This window comes from Lepidochelys olivacea (genome assembly GCF_965140295.1).
Source record: "Lepidochelys olivacea isolate rLepOli2 genome assembly, chromosome: 15".
In the NCBI taxonomy this organism is placed as follows: domain Eukaryota; kingdom Metazoa; phylum Chordata; order Testudines; family Cheloniidae; genus Lepidochelys; species Lepidochelys olivacea.
Window position 1 is genome coordinate 2,675,415 of NC_140425.1, and position 15,700 is coordinate 2,691,114.

The 15,700-nt window shown below is 54.6% G+C and overlaps 1 protein-coding gene across 4 annotated transcripts in view; it reads left to right on the top strand.

The window, feature by feature from the left end:
- CASTOR1 (cytosolic arginine sensor for mTORC1 subunit 1) overlaps positions 1-9,606 on the top strand; it is a 45,770-nt gene extending 36,164 nt beyond the window's left edge. For 3 of the 4 annotated variants that reach the window (XM_084648684.1, XM_084648683.1, XM_084648685.1), the window contains exons 3-9: positions 1,951-2,144; positions 2,605-2,737; positions 4,092-4,215; positions 5,046-5,159; positions 5,538-5,620; positions 6,235-6,329; positions 7,194-9,606. In XM_084648684.1, the coding sequence (XP_084504810.1) occupies positions 1,951-2,144; positions 2,605-2,737; positions 4,092-4,215; positions 5,046-5,159; positions 5,538-5,620; positions 6,235-6,329; positions 7,194-7,259 (809 nt within the window). In that variant the 3' untranslated portion in view covers positions 7,260-9,606. The remainder of the gene's footprint in view (positions 1-1,950; positions 2,145-2,604; positions 2,738-4,091; positions 4,216-5,045; positions 5,160-5,537; positions 5,621-6,234; positions 6,330-7,193) is intronic. The other variant, XM_084648686.1, reaches the window with a different exon arrangement.
- Positions 9,607-15,700: the final 6,094 nt, after the last annotated feature.

Genomic DNA, 15,700 nt, shown 5'->3' on the forward strand with positions numbered 1-15,700 from the left:
ACAACCAAGTGTAAAGTCATGCACTTAGGAACAAAGAATGCAGGCCATACTTACAGGATGGGGGGGACTCTATCCTGAGAAGCAGTGACTCTGAAAGACTTGGGAGTCATGGGGGCCAGTCAGCTGAACGTGAGCTCCCTGTGTCCTGCTATGGCAAAAAGGGCTAATACAATCCTTGGATGCATAAACAAGGAACAGAGAGTACGAGCAGGGTGGTTATTTTACTTCTGTATTTAGCACGAATACAATTGCTGCCGAGGATTCCAGTGTCCGCAGTTCAAGACTAATAGTGATAAATTGCAGGGGGTTAAGAGATGAGCCAGGAGAATGATTAAAGAATTGGAAAACATGCCTTATAGTGATAAGAAAAGGAGGACTTGTGGTACCTTAGAGACTAACCAGTTTATTTGAGCATAAGCTTTCGATGCATCCGATGAAGTGAGCTGTAGCTCACGAAAGCTTATGCTCAAATAAATTGGTTAGTCTCTAAGGTGCCACAAGTCCTCCTTTTCTTTTTGCGAATACAGACTAACGCGGCTGCTCCTCTGAAACCTGTCCTTATAGTGATAGACTCAAGGAGCTCAATCTGTTTTAACAAAGACCATTAAGAGGTAAGTTGATCAGTCTAAGTACCTATATGGGGAACACTTGACAACAGAGGTCTCGTCAGCCTAACAAAGGTATAATGAGTCATGGCTGCAGACTGAAGCTGGATATGTTGGCTAGACATAAGGTGCAAATTTTTGAGGGCAATTAACCAGTGGCACAACTTCCCAAGGGTTGTGGTGGATTTTTAGCACTAGCCGTTTTTTCAGTTGGATGTTTTGAGAGATGTTGTGGTTCAAACAGGAACAAGTTCAGGGAAAGGTCTCTGGCCTGTCAGAAAGGCCGTCCGACTGGATCGCAATGCTCTCTTCCGGCCCTGTGGTCTAGGAAGCTGCAATAGTTCACTGGGTCCCAGGTGGCCTTTCAAAACCTTCCAGAACCACCACTTCTGGGAGCGCTGTGGGATGGTTAGCCAGAGAGCACTGTAACTGGAATGGTGTAGGACACGTAGTCCAGTGGTTCTCAACCAGGGATACATGTACCCCGTGGGCTACGCAGAGGTCTTCCAGGGGGTATGTCAACTCAACAGGCTACGTAAAAAGCACTAGCGAAGTCCCTACAAATTACATTTCCTACAAGGCTTGTTCATACTGCTCTATCTAATATACACTGAAATGCAAGTACAATGGGGATTGGTCCTGCTTTGAGCAGGGGGTTGGACTAGATGACCTCCTGAGGTCCCTTGAGATTCTATGATTCTACAATATTTATATTCCATTTGATTTATTTTATAAATGGTAAAAATGAGAAAGGAAGCAAATTTTCAATAATAGTGTGTTGTGACACTTTTTTTTTTTTTTAAATATTTTTAGATCTGACTTTGTAAGCGAGTCGTTTTTAAGTCAGGTAGAACTTGGGGGTAGGCAAGACGAATCAGACTCCTAAAAGAAGTACAGTCGTTTGGGAAGGTTGAGAGCCACTGACTTAGTGGGTGTGGAGTCAAAGTGCAAGCTCTTTCTGTCCTCTCTGTAAGCGCCTCGCACGACGGGGTCCTGGTTCGTGACTAGGCTCCTATGTGCTATTGCAACACAAATAATTAATACAGTTTCTTAAATGGTCAGCGTGGCTAATGGGAATGCACTGAATGTGCTGAAACAGTTCTATGCAACTGGCTTATTTCCCTCTGGCTGCGTGATGTTGAGCAGCTCAGTGAGAGCTTGTGTCTCAGTTTCCCAATTTGTATACTGGCTGATAACCTCTAACTTCCTGGTAAAGCACTCTGAGCTGTGGCTGGGAAGGGATAGGTGCTAGGTGACCTAGTCATTAGGTGGTCTGACATGTCCGTTTCTAATGCTGCGTCTGAATCCCTGCTTGGAGTCTCACCTCAGCCTCTTGGCATTTCAGAGTTGCCCCCGTCAGAGTTCATGCAGGTGGTGGATTCCACCTGGCTGGTGCTCAACGTCTTGTCCAACGGCAGGTCCTCCACCAGCTCCCAGGCCATAGGAGTGACGAAGATTGCCAAGTCGGTCATCGCGCCACTGGCCGAGCACAACGTCTCGGTGCTGATGCTGTCTACCTACCAAACGGACTTCATCCTGGTGAGCCCCCCACTTTCTCCTCATGGCCATCCCCTGTAGCAGGCCCTTCGGGCAGGAGTGTGGGTGGAGGACTCTTAATTGGCCCTAAGGGGAGAAGCAGGGGAGCAGCTACGTAGGGAGTGTGACACAGTAACCCTCATTAGGTGAATGGTGCAGGCTCTCCTACGGCAACAGTCAGATGAATGTATCCATCTCTTCAATACTGGGATGTGCCATTCAGAGGGTACTGGGTGCCATTCGGAGGACAGCAGGGGTCAGGCTGTCCTCGCCATAGCAATAGGACACACCCGGGAAGGGTGGTGCCTGAGATTTTCCCTGCATGCTGTTCAGTTGAATAGGTGAGATATGGGTTTCGAAGCTCAGCTCTTCCTTCCTTGCGGGGTAGAGAAGAATGACAAGGCGACGGCAGGCTTTCATGGGGAGCTGAAAGGTGAGGTTTGAGGCCTGTTGCCCTCCCCAGGTGCGAGAGAAGGACCTGCCTGTGGTGATCCACACGCTGGCTGGCGAGTTTGATATCTACAAGGAGGTGAATGGAGAATCCATCCCTGTTAACTGTGATGATGCGAGCAACGGCTTCCTGAAACCCAAGCATGGTGAGTCCAGGACCCAGCTTCCGGGCTCTCACCCTGTCTGCCCTCTTCAGAGTGGAGGAGGGTTTGAACGAAGAACTCCGCTGTCCCCTGCAACAGAAACTGCCTATTGTGCGCTGACCCCACCAGCGTGAACAGCTCTGTGCTCCGGCCACGCCAGCTCAGAGGAGTTACTGAACAGGCCAGACAGCGGGAAACCAGAGGGGTCCCCAGATGTACCTCCTGTGGCATGAACCACTCGCACTTGAACTTAACTGGCACCCCTCAGCTTTGGTTCAGTGGCCCAGCCCCTCTGTTGTGATGGACAGGCCAAAACTCAGTGAGTGGCATTGTGACCCAGTGTGCCAGGTCACCATGCCACTTGGCATGGGGTCCTCTCAAACAGAGGGCCTCGCACAAGCTGCCTGCCTTCCTCCTCCTCCCCAGCCCTCTTAAGCAGTCCTGCTTCTGCCAGTGGTATGCAGCAGGCATGACATGCATATGGCTGTGGGTGCCACTCTGGTAGACACCGGAAATGCTTGGGGATCCAGGGAGAGACTGGAGCCCGGCTAGGGGACAATCCAAAATGTGCGTGCTCATGTATTAAGGTTCCATTTATAAATGGTTTATAGAGAATACATGATGTTTTTAATAATGGTGATCAGTCCAGTCTGTCATGCCTTCTGCTGGTTTGCCCGTAACAGTGTATAGCACACAGTACTGTTATCTGTAGCATCTGATCTGTTAACCCATGTTCTAATCCGCCTATAAGTGGAGCGTTAATGGGCCAGGTGACCAAAGGTGGGTTTTTGTGGATGGCTCAGAGGAGCAGTAGCATGGCTCTGCCTCTGGAGGGCACCAGTACCTCAACTTTGAGTTCCTCCATCGAGCACCTGCTCCGCGCCCAGAAGCGGCTGTCTGCGCAGGTGGCCTGAGCGTCCCTGGCCCGGCCCAGGCCCCTGCCCCCTCCACGGCACAGGCTGCTCTGCTGACGTGTCTCCACTTGCTCCCTATCAGTGCAGCTGTGGGAACTGGGCCCTGGAAGGAATGTTTCTCCTCGCCCACACCCGGCTGTCGGTCTCTGTGCAGTGCCGCCTCGAGGGGCGCTGCCGTTGCTCACGCCTGTGGTGTCCCGTCTCCCCGGGGGAAGCTGGTCTGCCAGGCCGGGTACTGGCCACACAGTGCCGCCCTGCTGGAGGCTGACGTGCTCGTCCCACGGCTGGTTTGAGTTCGTGAGAGCAGCTTCGCGCTGCCGGCCCAGACTCCCGCCGTGCTGCTGCGCCGTCAGCGGCATGGCCTGGCTATGGCCGCCAGGCAGGAGGAAGGGGCCGCGCGCTCTGGCGGTCCGGGCTGTACGAGTGATTGTCTCTCCTCCCAGCCGTCAGCCCTACTGTGCACCCTGTGCAGAGTCCCCAGAACCGGTTCTGCATCCTGACCGTGGCTCCTGACACCCTGCCGGCCATTGCGACCATGCTCCTCGACGTCCTGTTCTATTCGCACAGGTAGGCAGCCGCACGGGCAGCGAGAGGGGACTGTGCTCGCCCCACCCCTTAGCACAGGCATTCTCAGTACTCAGGGGTGAGTGCAGCTAGAAGGGGGCAGGGAGGCACTGGCCTCTCGCCTCAGCACAGGCCCTGAAGAGAAGGGTGGAGGGCTGGAGTGCAGCCAAAAACTTCCAGATCGCTGAAGGTTCTTTAGTGGTTCATAAATTCTTCAGGCACCCAAGGGCTCTGACGGGCGGGCGACCAAGGCCTTTGCAGCCCACCTGCGGGTGCCCACAGTGCCCTATGGGGGCATTAGGGGCTCCAGTGGTGATGTCAAGCCTTCCAGCACCTGGCTTGGATGGCACTTGGGACACTGCGTGCAGCACCAGTGTTTAAAGAACCTTGTCAAAGGCAGAGATGGGGTAAGGCTCTTCCCACAGGACCGCATCCCCCAGCAGAGAATGGGCTGAAGTTCAGCCTTAGCTCAGCTGGGCTGTTGGTGGGGGAGGGAAAGGGGGGGACCTTCCTGACCAGCGGGAGGTGGATCAGACAACAGGTGCTCAAGGTGAGGGGAAATAGAGCATCTGGGTCTGACCTGGCTTGTTTCAGGGGCTGGCCCAGAAGATCTGTTACTCCCAGCACTGGGCTAGACATGGCGTCACTAGCCAGCTGGTATTAGAGATGCCAACAGGGAGCTTCACTGATTCCTGGGGAGGGCACCTCTTGGGTGGCTGCACCCCTGTAACGCTCCAGGAGCCAGCCATGGAATGGCTGCTATGTTCTGCTATGCACTTCTAGGGCTCAGCCTGCCTCGGGGGCTGACCCCTCGGTCCCCTGTGTGTTTGCAGCCCTCCAAAGGAAGCTGCCTCAGGCAGTCAGGATATCGACTCCAGCAGGTTCTTCGCCTTCTCATTGATCGAGGGCTACATCTCCATCGTCATGGATGCAGAGACCCAGAAGAAGTAGGTATTCTCCATCCACCAGATCCATCCTTCACCCCACCTAAAGCTGCCCACATGCTCTGAAGATTTGACCTTGGGATTGGGAGGCTGGTATTCTGGAGGTCACGCGTTCCCTTTGGCTCCTGCCTGCTCCTATTTTCTCCCCCCATTGTGATGTTTTGGGGACTCGTGGGTGTTTCTCCTCCTAGTCCCAAGTCAGCAGGTGGGCTGTGCAGAGGGGTAGGGCTTCAAGGGCTGGGGAACCACTGCTGGAATCAGGGTGGACCCAGGGTTCTGGGAGCAGCTTCATGGGAGTCTGTGCCCTGGCTCATGCCAGCTAGCGGGGGAATGAGGAACGGTCTTAGGGTAGGAGTGACGTACTCCATTAAATGCTTCTAGGTTCCCCAGTGACCTGCTGCTGACCAGCTCCTCTGGGGAGCTCTGGCGGATGGTGAGAATTGGTGGGCAGCCGCTGGGCTTCGGTAAGTGGAATCGGGCGTAAGCTCTCCTGCACAGTGGATCAGCTGTCTTCAGTGCAGCATTGAGCCCTCCCCAGCTGAGATGTTCAATGCACTCCAGGGGGCAGAGCGGGCTGCTGTTCCCATGAGACAGGGGCGCTGCAGAGTGACCTGCCCAAAGTCACAGAAGCCAGTGGCAAAGTAGACTTGAAGCCAGGACTCCCCTGTTCCAGGCCAGCACTGTAACCAGGATCTCGCTATCCCATCGCTATCAGGCCCCAGAGAGCAACAAATCATGCTGGTACTGAACACCAGTGCCTGGCCATGAGGCCCCTGCCCCATTGCACAGACCCTGTGGCCACTCAATGGCAGGGAGCCAAGAGGCACTCATTTCATGGTGTCCTATCTGAGTTTGTAGAAGATTAGGGTTGGAAGAGACCTCAGGAGGTCATCTAGACCAACCCCCTGCTCAAAGCCCTTTTCAGGCATGGGTCTGCCAATGGGTCTGCCAGTCTTAGCCAATGACGAGAGAGCTCCTTGCCTAGGGGGCAGGGGCACATGGGTGATAGGAGGAGGAGGATGCCCCCCAGAGGCACTGGGCTGGTACCCACGCTGACTCCTCTGTTCCCCTTCCTCAGATGAGTGTGGGATAGTGGCTCAGATCGCCGAGCCTCTGGCCGATGCAGACATATCGGCATATTACATCAGCACCTTTAACTTCGACCATGCCCTGGTAAGTAGACTCCCCTGCCCAGATCCCAGCATGCTGGAAATGAACCAGGCAAACAGATGCTGCTAATTGACCAACTTCCCAGCCCCTTAACTGAGGAGTTCTCTCCCAGCCCGGGGGGGAGCAGAGGCCACTGCTGGGGACAGACATTCCGAGGGGGTGAGGCCACCTGACTGCCTTGCTCTCTGAATGGGCCTCTCCCCATTGTCCCTGGCTCCATGCCAGCCTTGCTCATCAGTCTCCTAGCCCTGCGTGGCTCCCTGGAAGGGGGCATTTCAGCCTGGCTGCTCTGACACCAGTGCAAGGTTCAATGCACCATTGTGTGGGGCCCACCCGGGGTGGGTGGCACAGGAATGCGTCTCCTCCGAAGAATGAACCTCACTGGCTCCCGCCCACTGGCATTACTGCCAAGCCAGGGCTGCGGCGTGAGAAATGCTGGTACCAGGAATGTGTGGGGCAGTAGGAGGGGCCCCAGGTGGGTCCAGGAGGAGGTCTGTTGCTGACCTGTTGGCTGTCAGTGCCAGCCCCACAAAGGCGGGGGAAAAGGGGTGCTGAGGGGATTGTGGGAGCCCTGCCTAGCTGCCACCTTGCCCTGAGGCTATGAAGCACCATCTCCATGTTGAGTGGAGAAGGTGAGCGATAACTAGCTTGGTCCAAATCTTGCTTTCCTTGCCGAGGGGGGATGAATAGAGCTGGGGAGTTGGATCTGATCCCACCTTGCAGTGGAAGTTAGTGATCCCTGTGGAGCTGCATGGGAACAGACTCCAGTCCTCCCTCCAGCACCCCCCTTCCAAGTACAGTTGGCAAAGGAGTGACTGAAGCTTTGTCTCTGGTAACATAGCCCTGACTTCCTCTCTCTGCTGCTAGGTCCCAGAGGAAGGCATTGACAGCATCATCGAGCTGCTCCGGAAGCGCCAGGAGAGCAGCAGATAGCTGGCATGGCAGCTCCCGTGCGCTCTGATACCTGTCCGGAAAGGCGAGGGGGAGCTCAACACGGGGAGCAGGGCAGAGAACACTCCAGTCTCCTGTTTCTGATGGCTGGCTCCACATCAGCAGGGGCCTCTTGTTTGTCTTCAGGTTTCCGGGGTGTGGCTTGCCTGCGGTGTGGGGCACTGCTCTAGCTGTGGAGAGCTAGCCCTGGGCTCCAGCAGGAGAGTCCTTGCATTCTCCGCAGGAGCGTGGGCTCTGACGGGCTCCCAGGGCGTCCCACTGGGAACCTGAGTTTCCTGCAGCAGTTTGTGTTACCTGCCCTAAGGCTCCTTGTATCCCCAGACCCGCCCCTCAGGGAGCAGAGTCTGTCATGGACCGTGAGGTGGTGTTGGGCAGACTTTGCCCATCCCCGGATTGTAACTCTTCCGGCTTGGAGTCAAGCCTGTCACGTTGTTTTTTCCTTTGACTATTTTTGTAGCCAATTGCCTAGTTGCGTAGAGCCTCCAGTACTTAGTGTTTCGTTCGCAATGCCAGGCTTAGGCAGCAGTGGGGCTCTCTCCCTAAAACGTGGCTAGGGGGCATCTCTGTGTATGGGGTAGGGGGTAGGGAGTTTCTTCCCTTCACGTGTCGGGGGGGCAGTGGCTGGCGGCATGAGAAGAGGTGCTGGGCATTGGGTTGTCTAGCAGCTCCTGAGTTGCCAAGGAAGAGGGTTCCTATGATACAATCATTCCTGCCACATGGTCAAAGATGTGGGAGAAATGACTTTCTTGCTTTGTGTGGTCTTGTACCAGTGTTAACACCTCTGCCGGGTGCTCAGGACAGGCGCTCGGCCTCTTGGACAGTCCTGGCTTAGTACAGTATTAAGAATTGCAGGTAACCTAAAGCACGTAAGAATGGCCCCTATTTATAGCATGGCCCGCCCAAGGAAGGAGGGGCAGAGAGCTTTCTAGAGTAGACTGTCCTTTCCATACGTGCTGGGAAATATCATGTGATCCGAACCCCTCTGTGGCTGCCTAGCTGTACTTGGATACGATATTTTTATTGCTTTTATAAGCCCCCTCTCCTTAGGGCAGGCGAGCAGGGATTGATTGGCTCAGAATCCCATCTGATGGGCGGGATGGCGTCTGTGCCAGGATGGGGTGCGCTAGACAGTTGAGTTCTTGTAGGATTTCTGGGATATATGCAACTCCAGGCAGGGAAGGGAGGATGGTGGAAATATACAAATCTTCTGGTTGTGAAGCTGAGAATTTCCCTGGATTGGAGCAAGACAGTTGTGGAAGAAAAGCGTGTCTGAGCTGGGTGGTTGAAGTGCCCCACTGCAGCTGAAGTGTGCATTGGGTTAGCTGGCGGTACCTTTGTGATGGACACTGAGAGAGCCAGGAGCCTGGTGTGTTTTTTCACATTCCTCTCAGACTGGAGTAGGAAAGCCACAATATTTCCTCTTGTAGCCATTGGTATCCATGGAGGTGGAATTCCCTCTGTGTCTCCTGCACCCCTGTTTTCTGGGGCATTGTCATGGCAGTGGCTTTCAAGGGACCCCCCACAAGCCTCTGCCACGGCCTGCTGCTTCCCAGAGAGGGGGATGGTCCTCCCGAAGTGGTGAGGCGGTCCCTCCTGTGTGGCCAGGAAAGCTGCCTCTAGGTGAATGCGTAGCTTGTTACCATATAGAGATCTTTCTTGTTTCTGCAAGGGAATGGCTCTTAATCTCCAGGCCATCGCAAGGGCACTCTTCCTCTCAAAACTCATTCCCCTTTTGAAGCACAGCTCTGCCTCTTGCATGAGGGAACAGCTGCCAGCAGTGACTGAAAGATTCTCCCAGAGCCTGTTCTTGGATTTCAATCTACCCCTCAACTCCCTTTTCTGTTCTGGACGGAGCAAGCTGGGTTGGCAGCAGTACTATGTCTCACCAGGCTGAACACTCCCACCACGCCTTAGCATAGGAAAACCCGTGAGAAACTTCTATGGTCCACTGCCCCATCCCAGGCTCGGCCTGGGCTGCTGGAAGCACTCACTAGTCAGGGCAGCCTGTGTGCCACAATGAAGAGTTCAGGGCTGAACTAGGTGTGTTCAGGGAGGCCACGTGCAGGTTCTCAGAACAGCAGGGTCATCTTCTGGGAAAGGGCAGCTGTCCTCCACTGACGACTCTTCTTCATACGTTTAGTGTGCATAGGAAAGGCCTCTGGCTGCTAGCCCAGTGGCTGACCAGTTCATCCTCAGGTGACTTTATCCCTGTTGAGTTTCTTGCCAATGCAGCAAGGCGCCCACTAGTTTGTGCAGCAAAACCAGATTTCCTTAATCTTCTAGTTTTGCATAGGGTTTTTAATATCAATAAATCTCCCGTTTTGAAGAACATGTGGTTGCTGCTGTGTATATGCCCGGTGTTGGAGGGGAACGGCCCCTCTCATGCTCAGAGCGTCTAGCTTTGCAGTGCCAGACCATAAGTGTCAGGGGACACGAGCTTCCCTGAGGAGTGAGGCACTGAACAAGGATGGAAGGGCACTTCACTGGTCTCCACTACACAAACCAAGAATCTGTCTCTAGACCAGTTCTAATCCCTCCACTCCATTGCCAAAGAGAATGGGACCTAGCTGTGTTGTGTTTCCAGCTGTACTGGAGTGGGAAGGTGGGTAGCGAGAGTTTAGGGAAATGGTTTTTGGGCCAGCACCTTTATGGATTCTCAACACATCAAGGAGACAAGCTGGCCTTGGGGGAGAGGCATACTGCAGCAAAGGTTGCTCAGGAACTAGACAAGCGGTTGGGGGTGGGAGCCAAATACTGTTAAGCCAGCTCTTCCTTTGCTAGGAATGGAGAAGAGCAGCTGTCTCTCAGAAAATCTGCTACAGCAAGCAACAAACTAGAGGCCTGTAGTTCTTAAGAAGATCGTATTACCCAATTCCCTTGTTAACAGGTTTCACTTCTACTACAGCTGCCCTAAGTCGCTCCTAAAGTGCTACTGGGTGCTGCAGTCTAGGGCCAGGCTAATGCAAAAGCCCTTGTGTTACGGTGGCCCAGATAGCTGGGAAATTGGAAAAGCCCCAGCACTAACAGACGGCAGTGTCTGGGCAACGCAGCTCGTGGTGCGCGTGGTACAGAATAAGCAGTAGGACGCTAAAACAGAACCAGGACATACTGTATCTGGTGTCTTTACCAGGAGGGGAAGTCACTTTTCCTTTTAACTCAAAAATAGCTGCTGGGTCCTGCCAGGAATTCACAGTGGAGCAGAGGCCACTGCAGCCCCAAAGGAATGTGATAGCTATGGGTCCCTGGAATGGAGGAGTGCTCTGGTAGCGAGCGTGACAAGCACAGGGCCTAGCAACCTGAACTCTGGGTCACTAAGCTTGATTTTGCTGCAGCAGTCTGGAGGGGTAGTATGTGGGGGGGATTTCTGACGAGTTGGATGGGGGCATGGGGAGGAGGAAGTTGCAACAGTCCAGGAAGGAGGTGCCTTGACCCTGGGTGAGCATTCAAGCTATGGGGTGGGATGCAATGGAAGAATCAGGCTGTGGATGAAGAAATTGGAGGATTATTTTTGAACAGTCTTCAGGCAGAGAACAGCAGTTCCATTCTGCAAAGGATTTTGGAACTTGGTGTCTAAATTGGAGCAAACCTGAAAATCTTAATTCTCCAAAGGAAAATTTAAAAATCATTTTGGGTCAATTGTACCATTTTCTTTCAATTTTGACTCCTGATTGTGTTTACACCATGACAAACTTTGTTTAAAAAAAAAATTTTGTTTTTAACTGAACTTCAACATGGAAGTGTCTTTGCCCTGAAAGGTGTCCCCATGGGACTTTTTGGTTTTCTTAAGTGAAATTTTGGCAAAACTGACTTGATTTCATGCTCCATTTTGCCTTGTGCCTGAACTGCCTATTCTGATAGACAAAGGCTCAGCCGAAGCGTCTCCCACCAGCTCTGCTGGATGCATTTGGTGTAGTGGTGCTGACAGACCATGACCAGGTGCGAAGCCACCTATAGCCGTAGGGCTGACTTTGGGGGAACAGGGGAAAGCTCTCAGAGCTCAGTGGCTCTGGGCTTGGGATCAGGATAGATGATGGCGCACCCTCAGCTTGCAGGGGAGACCTAGCAAGAGGAAGATGCTGGGGAGGACAGATGAGGTGCCCTGATCCTGCCATGTGGAGCTGTTGGCAGATATCTGAATGATCAGTACCACAAGCGATGAATTCGGAGGGTAGGTCAAGTAGAGTTCCATGAAGTCTTCCTGCAAACCAGCATGGGGAGCTAGTCCCCATCCTTATAAAGAGCCCTGCTACTTTTGCAGCCCATGGCACTGACTGACCTAGAGCACTTTCCCCTAGCCAGGGCCAGATTAACTCTCCTGTGGGCCCAGGGCTATTAGATTTTGTGGGGCCCCTGTATAAGAGTCTTTTTCCTGGGAGGCAGTTTGGTGCAGGAGGGGGCTGGGGCAGGGGTAGGGGATTAGGGTGCAGAATGAGGTGCAGGGTCTGGGAAGGAGTTTGAGTGCAGGAGGGGGATTCTGATCTAGGGCAAGGGGTTGAGGTCCAGGAGGGGTGCAGGGTTTGGGAGGGAGTTTGGGTGTGGGAGGGGGCTCAGGGCTGGTGGGGTGGGGTGCAGGCTCTGGGAGGGGCCTGGGTGTTGGGATGGAGGAGGGAGTGTGAGGAGTAGGCTCTGGACAGGAGGTGTTCACCACAGGCGCCTCCCAGGTGATGGTGCAGCAGGGCTTAGGCAGGCTGCCTGCATGCCATGGCCCTACGCCACTCGTGGAAGCAGCTGGCTGCTGGCATGTCTCTATGGCCCCTGTGGGGAGGGGAATAGCGTGTCTCTGTACACTGTGCTAGCAGCTGGCCGCTTCCGGGAACAGCGTGGGGCCACGGCATTCAGGCAGCCTGCTTGAGTGCTGTGCTGCGAGACTCTTAGTGGCCTGGAGTTGGAGATCGCTGCCTGTGATTTATTTTTGTGGATATCCCCTTGAGCTGGGACCCTGGGCTGCAGCCCCTAAAGCCCCTGCCTTAATCCAGCCTTGCCTCTAGCACTCTGCTTGTGGGATGGGAGCAAGGATCAGATGTCTCCTAGGGCTTCCTCCGTGGCAAGCTAGGGTGCGAACCGACAGCGCACAGTGCCCTCCTGTGTGGACGGTGCTACAGTACAGGGAAAGTCCCAGCAGGTGGTTTGACGTACTGATTCAGAGGGCGATAAGCCAAGCCACACTCTTGCTTAACAGCATCCAGAGGGGGTGTTGTTGCACACCAAGCTGGTGCACGGTGGATTCATACGGACTGCTGTGTAGACAAGCCCATGGTGTCCAAGGTCTGGAGGGCCCACTGAAGCCTGGGCCAGTGGAGTTTATATAGCAGGCAGCCCCCCTGTTCTGTCGAGCAGTAGAGGAGCCACAGACTGCTGGGCAATGCAGTTCAGCTGGACCTGGTGCACTGACCCCATCTCCAAGCAAGGAACCCAGCTTACTTACAAACTGAAGTGCCAGTTACCTGCAGGCCTGGATCTTGCCTGGGGGGCTGCAGGCACGAACACCCTACGGCCTTCAGTGGGGTTCCCAGGGGCTGTTGGAGGCTTGTGCCAATAGCCGAGGCCTTGTGACAGTCCTAACAATGAACGCTGCTGCTAGCTGCCCCACTCTGGGTTTTGGTGGCTGACCAATGTGTGAATTAGGCAAGGAAACCCCTTCCCCAGTGTGCTGGAACGAGTGAGGCACAGAGGTGAAGGTCACGTGGCAAAGTGTGTAGGAGCGCTCGGCATCTAGACTCCCAGCCCAAAGCCGGGAGTGCCAGGACAGCTGCCACCTCGCCTGGCGTCAGCCCCCTTGGCTCTCGTGCCCCCTCTGGAGCCCTCTCCAGCACAGTGCCATCTCAGCCTGCAGGCCAGACAGCTGGGGGCCATGGGACTTGTCTCCTGCTACCAGGGCTGGTGCAAGGAGGTCTCACGCCCTAGGCAAAACTTCCACCTTGCGTGCCCCTCCCCCACGGCAGCTCTCCGCCCTGAGGCCCCCCCCAAAGCCCCCGCCCCTTGGCCCGGGCACCTCCCCGCCCCAGCTCACCTCTGCTCCGCCTCCTCCCCGAGCACGCGCCACTTCTCCACCTCCCAGGCTGGTGGCGCCAATCAGCTGTTTGCCGGCAAGCCTGGGAGGGAGAGAGGCAGGGCAGGGCAGGGCTCAGGGGAGGAGGCAGAGCAGGGGTGAGCTGGGGGGGGGAGCAGTGCCCCTGTGCACCCCTCCCCTTACTTGCTGCAGGCAGCCCGCCACCCGCCCCAGCTCCCCTCCGCTCCACTGCTGCCCCCAACCATTTGGTGCCCTAGGTGACCACCTAGTTTGCCTAGTGGTTGCACCGGCCCTGCCTGCTACCCCAGCACAGCTCCTGGGCGGGAGGAGAAGCAGCTGCCCACCCCCCCACACCCCCCCCCCCCCGTGGGCCTTGTTGAGACGAGGGTGATGAAAGGTAGATACTTGTTCCATGTACCAGGGGCTAGATGTGACCAAGTGCTACCTCACCGCAGCCTTCTCGCCAACTTCCACCTGGAAGCATCTGTCCCCCCTCCATCCCGCACTATTGCCTCTGTCTCAGCCGTGTCCCACCCCCAGCCCCCCTTGCTGGCTGGGTTGATGGGCAGCAGCTGTAGTTCAGGGAGTGGGGCAGCTGCTGGTTTCAGAGCAGGGATCTGTGGAGATGCTTGGGGAGGGACTTTATTGCTGGCTTCCCTATGAGGCTGGGGGCAGAGAGGAGGCTGGGGGATTGGGGGAGCTGGCACGTATGAATAACCCATGATCTTTAGGGGAAATCCCTTCATAGAATCATAGAATATCAGGGTTGGAAGGGACCTCAAGAGGTCATCTAGTCCAACCCCCTGCTCAAAGCAGGACCGATCCCCGACTAAATCATCCCAGCCAGGGCTTTGTCAAGCCTGACCTTAAAAATTTCTAAGGAAGGAGATTCCACCACCTCCCTAGGTAACCCATTCCAGTGCTTCACCACCCTCCTAGTGAAAAAGTTTTTCCTAATATCCAACCTAAACCTCCCCCACTGCAACTTGAGACCATTACTCCTCGTTCTGTCATCTGCTACCATTGAGAACAGTCTAGAGCCATCCTCTTTGGAACCCCCTTTCAGGTAGTTGAAAGCAGCTATCAAATCCCCCCTCATTCTTCTCTTCCACAGACTAAAGAATCCCAGTTCCCTCAGCCTCTCCTCATAAATCATGTGTTCCAGTCCCCTAATCATTTTTGTTGCCCTCCGCTGGACTCTTTCCAATTTTTCCACATCCTTCTTATAGTGTGGGGCCCAAAACTGGACACAGTACTCCAGATGAGGCCTCACCAGTGTCGAATAGAGGGGAACGATCACGTCCCTCGATCTGCTGGCAATGCCCCTACTTATACATCCCAAAATGCCATTGGCCTTCTTGGCAACAAGGGCACACTGTTGACTCATATCGAGCTTCTCGTCCACTGTATCCCCTAGGTCCTTTTCTGCAGAACTGCTGCCTAGCCATTCGGGCCCTAGTCTGTAGCGGTGCATTGGATTCTTCCGTCCTAAATGCAGGACTCTGCACTTGTCCTTGTTGAACCTTATCAGATTTCCTTTGGCCCAATCCTCCACAAATCCTTGTGGTTTTATAAATTGAAATCTCCCCCTTCCCCCCCACCCAGTCCTTCTGTGTTGAGGCCCGGATTGTTCTTTGCCCAAAGGGAATGTTGGACTCTGCCAAGCAGAGCTCTTGGTTCCTGGTGTGTGGGGGTAAGCATGTTTTACGCCCATGTCACCTGGTCTGTAAGCAGGTCAAAGCCAACTGCTGCTGGTTCTGGAGAATGGAGCCAGCTTGCAGAATGGAAGCAATGAGGCAAAATCCTCTTGCTGTTGAGGTTTTTCTGCTTTGCTGGGAATGTTTCCCATGATCATAAACAACAGCTGAAGGCTCAGGTCCCTGTGTACTAATGAACTCCACACCCCAGCTCCTAACTACTCAGCATGTGGCGTGATCTGATGGGTCCCCCAGGCTGAGCCGAGTGAGATCGGGAAGCCGTGGTGATGGGAGGTGCCCCATGCTTTACCATGAGCTCTGTCTAGCCCCGTGGTCGGGTGTCTCTCACCTCAGTTACGGCCTGCTGCTTCCCCCCTCCTTCCCCACAGCAGCAAGTGCTGACACTGCATCAGAGGGAGGACCTGTTAACCACAGACTTGGCAGCCTGTTCCTGGGAAGGTGATGAGTTGAACAAACTAGCAGCAAGCTGAGAACACGGGGCGGGGGGAGAGCTGGCAGCCATAAGATGTAGTAGCCATTCTTGGCTGTGGTCTGTGTGAGTTCCCCTCTGTAAGATGGGGACCCTTCCCACCTGTGCAAAGAAGTGTGAGGAGTACAGGGGGGAAGCACTCCATTGGCAAAGGGGCTCTGTCCCCTTGGGCCTTGCCATGACGATTGCTTCAGCTTCCATTCCTCCGGCTTGTACCCTAGCAGCT